The sequence below is a fragment of the Schistocerca americana genome, chromosome 3, assembly GCF_021461395.2.
Source record: "Schistocerca americana isolate TAMUIC-IGC-003095 chromosome 3, iqSchAmer2.1, whole genome shotgun sequence".
Taxonomy (NCBI): domain Eukaryota; kingdom Metazoa; phylum Arthropoda; class Insecta; order Orthoptera; family Acrididae; genus Schistocerca; species Schistocerca americana.
In genome coordinates this window covers 147321841-147338167 of record NC_060121.1, presented here as the reverse complement: position 1 = coordinate 147338167, position 16327 = coordinate 147321841, and the positions used below count along the sequence as shown (strand labels likewise).

Below are 16327 nucleotides of genomic sequence, written 5' to 3'. Positions count from 1 at the left end.
TGTACCAACATTTTATGTTACCAGCAACCAAAAAAATTAAGTCAAGAGTATTTGTATTATTTATAAGTTGCTGCTAACAAGCTAGGCAACATGGAAATTAAGGAAGAACTTGACTTAGCTTTGGTAATATTGTGAGTAATGGAATAGTTTTAATGATTCGCAAATACCTTTGAGTCAATGACTGTATGAAACACCTGTAGAATCAGTTGATGTAGCAATTGAATGTACCGTATGGAAAGAACAGCAGTACAAATGGCAAAAGGTTTGCTTGAGCCTTGGAAGAGAATTGTAGAGATGCTGAAAAACTTGAACTGGCAGATGCCTAAGAATAAGGTGTAGCTATGCTACAGAAGAGTAGTTACAAACTTTCAAGAACCAGAGTAAAGTGAGGAATCATTCCCATAAGGATCATGTCAAAACTAGACGAATTACAGCATGCACAGAAGCATTTAAGCAATCATTCTTCCCACACTCTATTCACAAATGGACAGGAAGAACCACTAAAAATATGGTACAATGAGAAGTAGGCTGTGCCACACACTTTACAGTGGTCACTTTACAGTTGTTTGGAGAGTGTTAATGTATATGCAGATATGACATGATCTTTACTGCCCAAAGCAACTTGTTGTTGGAAAATAAATAAACTTTCTGTATGATGATACCACAGATAGAGTGGGGCATTGTTTTTCATTGACCTATTTCAAATGTCAGATGAAAACAATGCATCCTAATTCACACTGCAATGAAATTTTGTGAATGAGGAAATATAGGAGGGCTGTTCCCACATAGTACTCTACACTACAAGTTTGGATAATAAATAATGGGCAACAGTTATGCTTGATTTAAGTGAAGATGCAATGATGGTGAAGTCAGCCTTCTTAAACACCAGGAACTGTAAATACAAGAATATTTAATACTTTAAGTCAGAAGATATGTATTAAAGCAAGCAACTTTTCCATTTCATATAATCAATCTAGTTTGAAGCTGTGTTCTATTTGGAAAGATAATTATGTTCTTGATATTGTAAACATCTTTGTGATGCCAGCAGTGTAAGACACTAGAAACTGTTGTCCAACAAATAGGATCTACACCAATATGGTTTGTGCATAATATCATACTAAATAATTTTGCTGAACTTCGAACATTGAACAGAGTCTCTAGATATTGACGGTCAAACATACTGTACCCAAAACCTGGAAATCAATAATTAAATTTAGAATCATATGTGATTGACAATTTTCTGAAGCAACAGAAAAGGTATTACACTTACTAACTTCCTGAGAAAAAGTAGCAGGCAGATTTGGCAAGTTAACTAATTCTCCGAAAAGCAAAATCGGCATCCTATATAGTTTGAAGATTCAGCTCGTAAAATTTTACCCGAGGCATATAATTTTAAATAACAGTTTAAAAGATATCCAAATTTTAAAAGTTTTAATTTCTTTGTGCAGTATTCTGTAGCTATGGTCCTTCCAAGTAACTTACTGAAATGCAGCTAATAGAAAACAACAAAATGTTAGCTAAGTATTGTTTGGAGTTTTTAGCAGTAAAAATTTATATTTAAAAAAGGTGTAAAATAAAATTTTTTTCCTTCCCTGAAAGAGGTTTATGAACCATTAGTATTTAATTAAACATTTGGGAGCTACAAAATATAACATTCATTAGCAGGAGGAAAAATTCTTATTCTTTTAAATGCACAAAAATAGATGCTAATTTGGCAAATCATATATGCTAAGTTTTCACATTCCAAGTAATTGTAGAGTGTTACTGCATATAACTAACTTCAGCACCACACAGTTATTAATAATTACTGGTGCCATATAGTCTGGATACTTCTAAGATCAATAAATACTTACTTTTTGCTGAAGAAAATGTGACACAGGTGAACAACAAAATATGGAGAAACAGCATGATGAATTCTTTGAATTCCAAGCAGTAAATGTACTCTTACAAGAAAAAAGCTATCTGCAATAACTGATTATCTATTGAGGTTGGCTATTTGTTACCTTGGAATTTGAGCACTGATCTTTATCAAGGCATTATCAGCTACTGGAAAAATGAAAAGCAATGTGCACTGATAATGTGCTATCAAAATACTTTCACAATATCAATGGGTATGACTAAAAAATGAATAACTGACACGTTCTAGCATTGGTCATACGCTCATATATGTGCACTACATATATCTTGTGCATAAGATTAAACAGCTAAAGAGAGAAAGAAATGGAAAACTTGGAAAAAACGATGATTAATTTGTAACTTTGTAGGAAAGAGTTCTACAACATTCTACTAAGTTTTTTTTCGTATTGTGTACATATATACACTACTGGCCATTAAAATTGCTACACTAAGAAGAAATGCAGATGATAAATGGGTATTCATTGGACAAATATATTATACTAGAACTGACATTTCTTACATTTTCACGCAATTTGGGTGCGTAGATCCTGAGAAATCAGTACCCAGAACAACCACCACTGGCCGTAGTAACGGCCTTGAAAGGCACTACCGGTTCTCCACTTGTATATGAAGTAATTGGATTTTTGTATAGGCCTCTTAAAGTGTCCCCTTTCTTTCATTAAGCTCCACAGTTTTTCTCTGTTAACTTTATCTTTCTAGATCAATGAAAGCTAAATGGGTCTCTTGATTAAATTCTGCGTGTTTTTCAACGATCTGTTTCATAACAAATACCACAACTGTTGTCAGTCTTCCTCTAGGGAAACACAAATCCTGCTCCCACTGCCAGTCCTTCTCTATAGATATCCATCTGTTCTTCACTTAATAGCACAATGATATTAGTTTACATCTACTGATCAGGATCTTAGCATAAGCCTTGCATGCTGCATGCTTACTTGTGACTCCTTTTTTAAACAGCTTGTGCCATCCTCTTGGTGTGAAAATTATTTTGTGTTACATATTGAATATATTTAGTAGTCTTTAATGAAAAGAGAGTCCACCATAACTTAGGAGTTCTTTGCTTATGCTGTTTGTGCCTGTAGGTTTCCTGTTTCTCAAGGCCACCATAGTCTCTGCCACTGCTTCTGTGCATAAATTATCCACATCTAATGAGTGTGTATATTTCATATCCCCATTTTCTGTCTCCCTATCTGCACACTAAAGGGTTTTGTAGTGTTTGACCCTTTGCCATTATTCTAAATTATTTATTTGTGCTGTTTCTATGTTTTCCCTGTAAACCATTTTCACTGTCTTACAGGTTAGTGCTTGTTTTTTTTGTGGATACCCCATCTTCAATTATACTTATAAAACATTCCCAAGATTATTGGTGAGCACCTTCTACGACTGTCTGTGAATCTGATGATTTTATTTTGTTGGGTCATTAAGACAATCAAGATGGGCTTTATGTTTGAGCGTTATGGTCACTTCAATATTTGGTGTCCAGACTTTGATGCCTCCTTTCTATCATATATTTTTCTTCTTATCCAGTGTTTCATCAGTAGCATTCATTATCATTTTTCTTATAGTGTTCCATTCCTGCTTTGTATCTTCTGCTGATTTTGTCTGCTGCAGGTACCTGTTTAGGGATTATTGATACAGATCTCTGATACTGTCTTCATTAAGCAAAAACACTTTATTTTACATGTCGTTTGGATAATTTCCTATAGCTGTTCCATTTTGTGAGCTTGTTTATTTGGAATATTACAAAAAAATAATCTGATCCCATGTTATATGCTACAAAAACAATGCTTTATCTAAATATTCCCTCTAGTTTGTTGCTGATTATTACATAATTCATGATAGACTATATTCCCTCTCTGGCCATATGAATTTGTGAATACCTTTTTCCTGAAAGAATGTATTTCTCTTAAAAACACCAAAATCTCTTGAGGAACTTCTGTTGTAACTTGGACAAACAATGCAACCCAGAATGATAGTACAACATTATTAGACTGTGACATGTACGTCAATCACCATAACATACACTGAACATAATAAGATAAGGCAAATGTATGCAAGGAGTAATGACATGATAAATGAGAATGCACCTTCTGCCAGGATAGTGGCCACTCCTCCAGCAAGGTCCAGACAGGCATGTGGGGTTTGGGGTTTGTTAGTTATTGGGAGCTCCAATGTTAGGCGAGTCATGGAGCCCCTCAGGAACATAGCGGCTAGGGCAGGGAAGAAGTCCAATGTTCACTCAGTGTGCTAGCTGGGGGGCCTTGTCCGCGATGTGGAAGAGGCTCTTTTGGTGGCTATAGAGCATGCGGGGTGCAGCCAGCTGCAGATTGTTGCACATGTCGGCACCAACGATGTTTGTCGTCGGAGTTCTGAGGAAACCCTTGGGTCCTTTCGATGGCTGGCTAAATCGGTGAAGGCGGCCTCCATCTCTCAAGCAGTGGAAGCCAAGCTGACGATCTGCAGCATTGTACCCAGGGTGGACCAGGGTTCCACTTGTCTGGAGTCCAGTGGAGAATCTAAACCAGAGGCTATGTTGACTCTGTGATGAAAATTGTTGTAGATTCCTTGACCTACGCTATGGGGTGGAAGGTTGTAGGGTACCCCTTGATAGATCAGGGGTGCACTACACACAGGAAGTGGCTACATGGGTAGCACAGTACTTGTGGCATGCACATAGGGGTTATTTAGATTAGGTTCCTCCCCATGGGAAACAAACCGCTGGCCTGAAAAATTACGAGTTCTTGTCACTGATGTGGGTGTGCCAACTGTAAAATTGTTAGTTCACCTAAACAGGTCATTCTAAAGGATTTAAATATGCTTAGTATCATGTTAGTAAATTGCCAAAGTGTCTGTTGTAAGATCCCCGAGTTAATCTCCGAAATAAACAGTAACAATGCCAATATTGTATTAGGTACCAAAAGCTGGTTGAAACCAGATATAAAAAGCAGTGAAGTTTTGAACTCGGATTGGACAATGTTTAGGAAGGATAGGACTGATGCTATGGGAGGTGATGTGTTCATTGCAGTTAAAAGCCGTTTAAACACAGTTGAGATCAATACTGGGTCGGACTGTGAAATAGTCTGGATAAAGCTGTCAATTAGACAAGGATTGACCATTGTATTAGGATGTTTTTATAGACCACCAACATCCACAACAAACATCGCAGAATGTTTAAGGGAAAGTCTTGAGTACAGAGGAAGTAAATATCCAAATTATCCATTAGTTATAGGTGGAGACTTTAATCTAACATCCATTGACTGGGAAAATTACACATTTATCACAGGGGGCAGAAGCGAAGATTCATGTGAAGTTATTCTAGGAGCATTCTCAACATACAACATTGAGCAATTGGTTAGAAAACCAACTTGAGATGGGAACATATTTGATATCTTGGCGACAAGCAGACCTGATCTTTTTGAGGAAGTTAATCTATAAGAAGGTATTAGCGACCACTATGTCATTGTGGCTTCCATGCCAGTGGAAGTTGCAAAAAAACCAAAGAAACAGCGTAGAGTTTTCTTGTTTGGGAAAGCAGTGGAGTTTTCTTGTTTGGGAAAGCAAATAAAAGTGTCATTAATGAATATCTTCATAGTCAGCTCCAAGCATTCACTGCGAGACACAAAGATATTGAGCATCTTTGTTTGGAATTTAAAGATATTGTTCACCATGTGCTAGAGAAGTATGTGCCAAACAAAAGTATAGGGGAGGGAAAGGATCCACCTTGGTACAACAAACATATTATGAAGTTGCTGAGAAGGCAGGAATTTTACACAGTCGTTTTAAATGTAGTAACTGCCCCACTGACAAACAGAAATTATGCGAAATGAAAGCAGCTGTCAGAAGGACAATGAGAGATTCTTTTAACAAATTTGAAAGCAATATTTTATCTGCAGAATCTAAAAATAGCCCCCAAGAATTTTGGTTGCACTTAAAATCTATGAAAGCTACAAATAATTCAATACCTTCTCTTGCTGACAGTATGGGTAATGTAACTGATGATGATAAACAGAAGGCTGAAATTCTAAACCTAGCTTTCAAAAACTTGTTTACGATAGAGGACTGCAGCACCATTCCCTCTTTCAATTATTGAACAAAAAAAAGGATGTCTGACATATTGTTTAATGTATCTGGGATTGTACAACAGTTAAGATCCTTAGACGCCAGGAAGGCATCTGGCCCAGACGGTATCCCCGTAAGATTTTATGTTGACTATGCTACAAATATAGCACCATTCTTATCCATCATCTATCAGCGATCATTGGAACAGCGGAAAGTTCCACAAGACTGGAAGCAGGCCCAGGTCATAGCAATCTATAAAAAGGGTAGAAAATTGGATGCACATAATTACCGGCCAATTTCACTGACATCAATGTGTTGTAGAATCATGGAACATATTTTGTGTTCAGGCATAATGACCTTTCTAGACTCTGAGAAGCTCATCTGCCAATTTCACTGACATCAATGTGTTGTAGAATCATGGAACATATTTTGTGTTCAGGCATAGTGACCTTTCTAGAATCTGAGAAGCTCATCTGCAGAAACCAGCATGGTTTTAGGAAACAGCGGTCATGCGAGACACAGCTGGCCCTCTTTGTGCACGATGTACAACAGGCTCCAGATACCGGCTCCCATGTTGATGCCATATTTCTTGACTTTCGAAAGGCATTCGGCTCAGTTCCGCACTGTCACTTGGTACAAAAAGTGAGTGCTTACAGTCTATCTGATGACATATACAGTTGGATAGAAAGTTTTCTAACAGACAGGGCACAATATGTCGTCCTGAATGGGGTGACTTCAACAGAAACAAGCGTAACTTTGGGTGAGCCCCAGAGCAGCATAATAGGTCTTCTGGTTTTTACAATTTACATAAATGATCTGGTTGATGGTATTGACAGTAGCCTGAGACTGTTTGCCAATGATGCTGTAGTCTACAGGAAAGTAGTATCACATGAAAGTTGTGAACAAATCAATGAGGATTTGCAGAAAATAAATGTGTGGTGTAATGACTGGCAACTATCTCTCAAGTGTAACCTACTGTGTATAACAAGGTGAAAATCCCCATTAATGTATGAGTACAAAATAAATGCCCAGTGTTTGGAAGCAGTAATGTCTGTCAAGTATCAGGGTGTGACTATTCGAAATGATCTCAAATGGAATGATCAGCTTACATAAGTAATGGGTAAGGTGAACTCTAGGTTGCAGTTTATTGGTAGAATCCTGAAGTGATGCAGTCCTTCAACAAAGGAAATAGCTTACAATACATTAGTTCATCCAGTCTTGGAGTATCAGACCAGTTGGGTCTGATTCAAGAGATTGAGAAAGTCCAAAGAAGAGCGGCAAGATTCGTGACTGATACATTTAGCCATCACGAGAGCATTACAAATCTCATAGAAAGTTCGAAGTGGGACACACTTGCAGACAGATGGCGCACTAAACAGAAGGGGCTGCTCACTAAATTCTGAAATCCGATCTTCACCAAGGATGTAGAGCACATATTATTACCACCAACGTTCAAATAGCGCAATGATCACCATTCAAAGATAAGGGAAATAAGAACTCACACTGAGGCGTACAGACAGTCATTTTTCCCTCACGTGATCCACGAATGGAACAGAGGGGGGAAAATATGACTTTGGTGCGAATTGTGCCCTCCTCCACACACCACTTGTTGGCTAGCGGAGTATATATGTAGATGTAGATGTAGAGTGCAAGCATAGCATGGTAGGGTTTAAATAGTCACTCACCCATGGTGAGCTCTATCAGAAGTTCACAGTACTGCTCTTTTGCAATGCACTCTTGCAGATGACAACACACTGGTAATTTGGCTTTCAAATGTGCGTGGATTACTTCATTCTTCTTCCCTAGGGGAACAGCTCAGATTTGTGAGATGTTCATGGAATCTCCCTCCATGAGACTCTGTCTGAGATGACATGCTGATACTGGGCTGTGTGGTTGGAAGTACTTATGGTGTGGGCAGCATCTCAGTCTGCCTTCTTGTGTCAACTCATATGGTAAGATGGGTGATGTCTGAGTAAGCTCCATGTTCGCATATGAGTCCTTTGCTTGGAGGTGATGGTGGTGGTGATGGCAGAGGCAGAGGAGACAGCTCTGTGGTGGACAGAGGCTACATCAGTACCAGTACCAATATTGAAGAAGCTGTGCCTGGTGATGGGGGACCCCTCGTATGTTGTGGCAGAGACCCAGCCACGTCAGGTAATCCATCGTGCAACACAGACTGCCGTGGTGATGTCTGTGTCCCAGCCAGGATTGTCCAGTTGTCCACGCACAGGTGCAACTAGTCATAATGATGCACTCAGAGGTGTTCCTGTGTACAGACATCACAGAGATGGTGGCCACAGCATCAGGCAATAAAGGCAAGAATCCAGTTTGGGTGATGACCAAACCCTCATGCCAGACGGCCACCCCGGGCTGGAAAAGACACAATGGCTGCATGGGTAGGTTTCCCTGGCTGGGCTACTGGAGATGCAGGAGCATCTGTGATTGACACCCAGGAGCACTTCAGTGGGGCTGTTGTTGCCGAACAGTATAAACGAACTGGAAGACAGAAATTGATCCAAGGCAATATCAGATGGGGACCAAATCACGTACTTTATGATTTTCTCTTTGATTTTTCTAACTAACCTTTTGGTCACATCATTGGCCTGTGGATAGAAGGGCAAAAATGTGGCGAATCCTGTGGTCATTGAAGAAGGAGGCAAACTTCTCCTTCAGAAATGAGGGCCTTTATCAAAGACCTATGTTGCCAGAAGTCCTTCGATGGAAAAAATTTTGGACAGGGCTGCCATGGTGGCAGAGGCAAAAGGTGATAGGCAACAAACAACATGTAGGTACAGACAGAATGCATCAGTTACTATTAGCCAGTGTGCATTACGGAAAGGGCCAGCAAAACCGATGTGAAGACACTACCAGGCCTGCGAAGGCTGTGCCCATGGAGACAACGTTGCTCATGGGGTGGCTTACTGCAAAGCACATTGAGAACATGCTGTAACAAATCCAAAACCGACAAAAAAGCATGATGGCAGGCTGACACCTAGGTGTGTGACACATCCCCGCCTCACCCCCCCCCCCCCTCCCCTCTCACCCCACGTGATCAGTGAGTAGCAACTGCAGGAAATCCAAATGGAGAGCTGAGGGAACCACTATGTGAGCAGCTGAGTGGTCTGTATCAAGTAGTAGAACACCACCAATGAAACAGAAACGATACTGAAATGCATAATAGTTATGGACGATTAAGATACCCATGATGGAGGAACCTCAGGGCAGCCACAATGTAGGCAACATTTCACTTTCCAAAAACGTTGGATAAGTAGCACTAGCTTGTGAGACTCAAGTGCTGGTGATTGGAAAACCACCAACAGTTGGTTGAGCATATTCATCAAAGTGAAAACAGAGTAATTCCTCCCGATCTAAAAGTGGGTCTGGACTGAATGGAAGGTGGGAGAGAGTGTCAGCATTTGTATGTTTAGCTGTGGGGCAGAACTGAATGACATAGTGGTACTAAGAGAGGAACAGTGTGAGGGTTACAGTAAACTGGCAATGGTGCATCAGAAACAAGCAAACTGACTCCCAGGAGAATGTTCATATGGTGACTGCAACCATGTTAGTCGCTTGGAGAGAAGTCTGTTGGAGCCTGTAATATTGAATCACGATGGAATTTTGTGTCCCATCATCAACATGAGGGTGTGAGTGTTACAGTAAACTGGCAGTGATGAATTGGAGACAAGCAACTTGACTCCCAGGAGAATGTCCATAAGGTGACAGTAGCTGTGTTGGTCGCTTGGAGAGAAATTGACTGGAGCTTGTAATATTGAATCATAATGTGATTTGTGTGTTCCATCGTCAATGTGAGGAAGTGAGTGTTACAGTAAACTGGAGGTGGTGCATCAGAAAAAAGCAACTTGACTCCCATGAGAACATCCATACGGAGACCGTGGCTGCGTTAGTCGCTTGGAGAGAAGTCAGCAGGAGTTTGTAATAATGAATCATGATGAAATTTATGTAATCCTTTGTCTATGTGAGAGGGTGATTGTTACAGTGAACTGGAAGTGGTGCAACAGAAACAAGCAAGTTCACTCCCACGGAAAACGACCTTACGGTGATCGTACCCGAATTAGACACTTGGAGAGAGGCCTAGTGGAACCTGTAGTATTGAATCACTACGCAATTTGTGTGTTGCATCATGAATATGAGGAGCCGAGCGTTACAGTAAACTAGCAGTGGTGCAAAGGAAACAAGCAACTTGACTCCGAGGAGAATGTTTCTACTTTGAACGAAGCCATGTTGGTCGCTTGGAGAGAAGATGGCAGGAGAGTGTAATATTGAATTGCCACTCAACTTGTGTGTTCCATTATCAATGCAAGGGTGAAATGGTTACAGGAATATGGCAGTGGTGCATCAGAAATGAGCAATTTGACTCCCAGGAGAACCTCCATATGATGACTGTAGCCACATTAGTCACTTGGAGAGATGGTTCAAATGGCTCTAAGCACTATGGGACTTAACATCTGAGGTCATCAGTCACCCACTTGGAGAGATGTCAGCTGAACACTGTAATACTGAACCGCCAAGCAACTTGTGTGTTCCATTGTCAACATGAGGGTGCGAGGGATACAGTAAACTGGCAGTGGTGCATCAGAAACAAACTTGAGAACGTCTGTACATTGACATAGCCACATTAGTCACTGGGAGAGAAGACGAATGGAGCCTGTAACATTGAATCGTGATGCAATTTGTATGATCCATCATCAATGTGAATGTGTGAGGGTTACAGTAAACTGAAGTGGTGATCGGAAACAAGCAACTTGATTCCGAGGAGAATGTCGATACAGTGACAGTAACAGCGTTATTCGCTTGGACAAAAGTCAGCTGGAGCCTGTAATATTCAATCGAGATGAAATTTGTGTGGTCAGTCATCAAGGTAAGGGTGTGACAGTTACAGTAAACTGGCAGTGGTGCATCAGAAACAAGCGACTTGACTCTTAGGAGAACAACCATACGGAAACCGTAGCTGCCTTACTCCCTAGGAGAGAAGTTGCATTGTCAATGACGGGGTACAAGGGTTACAGTGAAGTGGCACTGGTGCATCGGAAACAAGCCACTTGACTCCCAGCAGAACGTCCACATGGTGACTAACGCCACATTAGTCGCTAGGAGAGAAGTCAGCTGGAGCCTGTAATATCAAATCGTGACACAATGTGAGGGTGTGTGGGTTACAGTAAACTGGCAGTGGTGCATCGGAAACAGTCAACTGGACTCCCAGGAGAATGGCCATACAACGACTGAAGCCACATTAGTCGTGACACAACTAGTGTGTTCCATTGTCAATGTGAGGGTGCGAGGACGACGTTAAACTGTCAGAGGCATAACAGAAACAAGCAACTTGACTCCAAAGAGAACGTTGATATGGTGACAGTAGCTGCGTTATTCGCTTGAACTGAAGTCGGCTGGAACCTGTAATATTGAATCCTGACGCAATTTGTGTGTTCAGTCATCAAGGTGAGGGTGCAACGGTTACAGTAAGCTGGCAGTGGTGCAACAGTAACAAGCAACTTGGCTCTTAGGAGTACAACCATAAGGAAACCATAGCTACGTTACTCCCTAGGAGGGAAGTAAGCTCAAGAATATAATATTGAATTGAGACGCAATTTTTTTGTTGCATCATCAATGAGAGGGTACAAGGGGTACAGTGAAGTGGCACTGGTGCATCGGAAACAAGCCGCTTGACTCCCAGGAGAACGTCCACATGGTGATTAGCGCCACATTAGACGCTCGGAGAGAAGTCAGCTGGAGCCTGTAATACTGAATCATGAAACAATTTGTTTGTTACATCGTCAATGTGAGGGTGTGAGGATCACAGTAAACTGGCAGTGGTGTAATGGAAACAAGCAACTTGATTCTTAGGAGTACGACCATGAGGAAACCATAGTCATATTACTCCCTAGGAGGCTGGAGAATATTATATTGAATCGAGACGCAATTTTTTTGTGTTGAATCATCAATGTGAGGATGTGTGGGTTACAGTAAAATGGCAGAGGTGCATCTGAATGATTCAACAGGACTCCAAGGAGAACGGCCATACCTGACTGAAGCCATGTTAGTCTTTTGGATAGGAGTAGGATGAAGCTTTCAATATTGAATCGCAACACAATTTGTGTGTTCCATCGTCAATGTGAGGGTGCAAGGATTACAGTAACCTGGCTGTGGTGTAACAAAAACAGGCAACTTGACTCCGAGAATAACATCGATACATCGACAGTAGCTGCGGTAATCGCTTGGAGAGAAATAGGCTGGGGCCTGTAATATTGGATTGCAATGAAATTTGCGTGTTCCATCATCAATGTGAGAGTGCGAGGATTAAAGTGGCAGTGGTGTAACAGAAACAAGCAACTTGACTCTGAGGAGAACGTTGATACGGTGACAGCAACTGCGTTATTTGCTTGGACAGAATACAGCTGTAGCCTGTTATATTGAATCGCAACAAAATTTGTGTGTTCAGTCGTCCAGGTGAGAGTGTGATAGTTATAGTAAACTGGCAGTGGTGCATCAGAAACAAGTAACTTGACTCTTAGTAGAATGACTATACGGAAACCGTAGCCACGTTACTCCCTAGGAGAGAAGTCGGCTGGAGAATATGATATTGAATCACGACACAATTTGTGTGTTGAATCGTCAGTGTGAGGATGTGTGGGTTACAGTAAAATGGCAGAGGTGCATCTGAATGATTCAACAGGACTCCAAGGAGAACGGCCATACCTGACTGAAGCCATGTTAGTCTTTTGGATAGGAGTACGATGAAGCTTTCAATATTGAATTGCAACACAATTTGTGTGTTCCATCGTCAATGTGAGGGTGCAAGGATTACAGTAACCTGGCTGTGGTGTAACAAAAACAGGCAACTTGACTCCGAGAATAACATCGATACAGCGGTAATCACTTGGAGAGAAATAGGCTGGGGCCTGTAATATTGAATTGCAATGAAATTTGTGTGTTCCATCATCAATGTGAGGGTGCGAGGATTACAGTAAAGTGGCAGTGGTGTAACAGAAACAGGCAATTTGGCTCAGAGGAGAACATCAATACCGCGACATTAACTGTGGTATTCGCTTGGAGAGGTGTCGGCTGGAGCCTGTAATATTGTATCACTACAAAACATGTGTGTTCTGTCGTCAAAGTGAGGGTGCAATGGTTACATTAACCTGTTAGTGGTGTAATGGAAACAAGTAACTTGACTCTGCAGAGAACATCCGTATGGTGACAGTAGCTGCGTTATTCACTTGGAGTGTTGTTGGCTGGAGCCTGTAATGTTGAATCGTGATGAATCTTGTGTGTTCCATCATGAAGGTGAAGGTGAAGATGCAGAGTGAATGTTTTCGTATTTTATGATCTGATTATAAACTCACTGCATTATTTCTCTTTTTTATGTGAAGTTTTATGAATAGGATGAGGATATTGTTAGCTGTTAATAATTATTGTAACATGTTTGCAGAATATTATGGCTGAGTGGCACTATTGGGAAAAACATTAAATCCACATGTTCCGTGTTGAGCACTAACTTATGGGAAATATTGATTATAGCTTCCCATTATGAGACCTATAGTATTTGTTGTGCAAACCAGAAACCATTTGGACCACAATGTGGTCACATTTCAACCTTGTTAATTTTTATTTGCCTTTCTTTTAACTAATTAATTTACATGCAAAACTAAGTGATGTACGTGAGCAGTATTATCCCATGAGGTAATTTAAAATGGTTTTTAAATGAATAGGTGTGTCTTATCTTTTGCTTTTCTGAGATTTTCACTACTATTTCGTTGTATTGGCCATTTCAAATGATGTATCCAAGGTGAGGTAGTGACAGCACATCAGACGCTCTGACTACTTTATGCTACAATTTTTCCAACTGAAACTATTGAGTAATTTTGACCTAGGTGAAATATTTCACAGACTTCTTCTCTTACTGTGTGTTCATTTCTATTCCAGTATGCCATTTTTTGAATGATGATTGCTCTATGAAGTAATTTAAGGTACTTTAAAGTGATAAGGTAGCATTTTGGTATTGGATATTCATGGGTTTTGATGTGTAGCCTTTGTTATCCCCTGAATTCATCCATAATTCCAGTATTTCACAAGAAAACTTTTGTACCTCGTCTTTTAACATGAGTTAATGTGGTTAAAGATTTTCATATGATTTATGGAACATCATCTCTTTAGCTTGCTAACTGAATCCTCCATTCTACTGAAATGTGTTAATATTTTGTAGCCTGTGAAACTTTGTGCAACTATTACCCATAACTCTTTTTAAATGTACTTCACCCAGTTCTTAACCAAGTCAGATGTTAACGATTGCATTAAGCTGATTTATGATGTTTTTTACCCAAATACTTTGATTATCCTAGAACTGAGTATTCTGTTATGTTGTTGATGCATTTTATTTTTGGTATTAGTTCCACTATCTAGCAAAGAGATTAATATTTGCCAAATAATACAAACAATGCCTGTAAATCATTAAAAGATCAGTGCTGATTCAATTCAGCCACCATCTACTCCCTAGGACAAGGAGTTTGTACTACAACAGCAGATTAATAACAGATTTTTATTCCCTGGACCTAACAGAAACCAAAACAGTTCATCCCTCTTTTGTGAAGCTTTCTGGTATGATTTTAACATCATATGTTTTAAGATCTGATTATATGGACAGTGATGATTGCAACCATTACAGGAAATATTGTATTGTAATTTGAACAGTTAATATTTTACTATTTTCTTAACTCATGAAATCTGATAAACTTGACTATATGTTAGTCCTCTTCCACATATACTAGATGAAATATTGTAACAGATCCCTCCCATAGTATTAAGGCCCCTACTACGGTAACCTGTCTTTCTGGGGAGTGACTGACGCCATTTTGTAAACAATGTTTGTCACCACTTCTCTGGAAGGGGAAAGGAATGTACAGAGTAGCAGCCAGTTAAATAATATTTTAAGGAAATTGATTAAAAAATTTACTTCAAAGGCCCAGCGAAATCTTTACAAGTCTTCTCCCAGAGTAATTTACGCTGTACCTACGTGACACAAGTTGCCTGCATTTCAGAACCAAGGCAGTTCTGTCGAGTTAAAGCTGATGACAAGAGACACCCAGAGACCTCTGCTGAAAGTGCTAGTGAATTCACGTCATTGGTTTTAGCCAAAGCGTGCGTGGGATACAGGTCATGCCTGTGGACGCTGGAGTGTTCTGCAGTGCGGAACACAGTTGCCTTTCTATCTTGTAATCCAGACCTCAAGCAGAACAGATGTCATTTCGGAAGGCAGAGCCTCTGGCTCTGCTTTTCACGACTGGCCACCAACGTAAGTTAACATGAACCGCTTTCCCTTCCGTTGCCCATTTCAATTAATAGTTCGACCTCATAGACTGGCCTAAACCTGGTTACTTCCGACCAGTACACCGTACATTGAAATATATCCTCTTTATTGTACCTAATTTCCTGTTTTGTCATTTAATGGCAGCCCTGGGTGCCCACTCTCAAATCCTGGCTGCTCTACCTCCTGAATACTGCCACGACAAGGCATATGTCACAACCTTCTCCTCGATTCCCTGCCTGTATACATTAACAATGGTGACCAGAAGTGGGATCATATAAATTTACTTTGGTGTCAGGAGTGTTATCATTAACAGAAGCATTTCCACATATTCATCGTTTGTGTATGCCATACATTTGCCACACTGTGGCATAGATATTTACAATGAGAAAATTTAATTTGTGTACGCATGTACATTGGAGTCTGTCATGGGTGCATTACTCCACTGGCAACTGGTCCCTGTCTGGTGGACAGCGCATACAAACACACCGTCAGTCCTGCGTGCTGTTGCACCTAACGCACATTACCCCTCTGACAGATATTGTTCTGCATGATTCATCACGACACTGCTAATTGTGAAATGCTCGGTTTGAATTACACTGTTTCACGAACAGTAATAGACGTGATGTTTCCAAAATCCCATTGATGGAATAATGATAATAATAATAATAATAGTAATGCACTGAGATATGTACTAAACAGAATGTGGTTACCAGATTCATTGCTGAAAGGCATAATTAGTGGGACAACGGTGATAACACCTACAAATAGTACCCGAGTTTGGACATAGTTCTCAAAGTATGTTGGTAGTCCTACTGGCAACATAAGGCCATAACGAAATGTAATGGACCTGAACGAGGTGATAATAATAGTTGGTACTAATCTATTGGACCATTAGAGGAGGGTACAAAGAATACAGGTTTTGCATCTCGTAGATGAAGTGGTGAGAATAAATTCACGCCCACAATGTGGAAAGGACTTCTTTCAAAGCTGACCAATCTTCCATTTCTACGACTCTAGTACACAAGTGCAAAT

The 16327-nt window shown here is 40.3% G+C and overlaps 1 protein-coding gene across 1 annotated transcript in view; it reads right to left on the bottom strand.

The window, feature by feature from the left end:
* Positions 1-1988, bottom strand: part of LOC124607131 (phospholipase A1-like) — a 123121-nt gene extending 121133 nt beyond the window's left edge. Inside the window, exon 1 of the mRNA XM_047139337.1 lies at positions 1854-1988. Within this exon, the coding sequence (XP_046995293.1) occupies positions 1854-1908 (55 nt within the window). The 5' untranslated portion in view covers positions 1909-1988. The remainder of the gene's footprint in view (positions 1-1853) is intronic.
* Positions 1989-16327: the final 14339 nt, after the last annotated feature.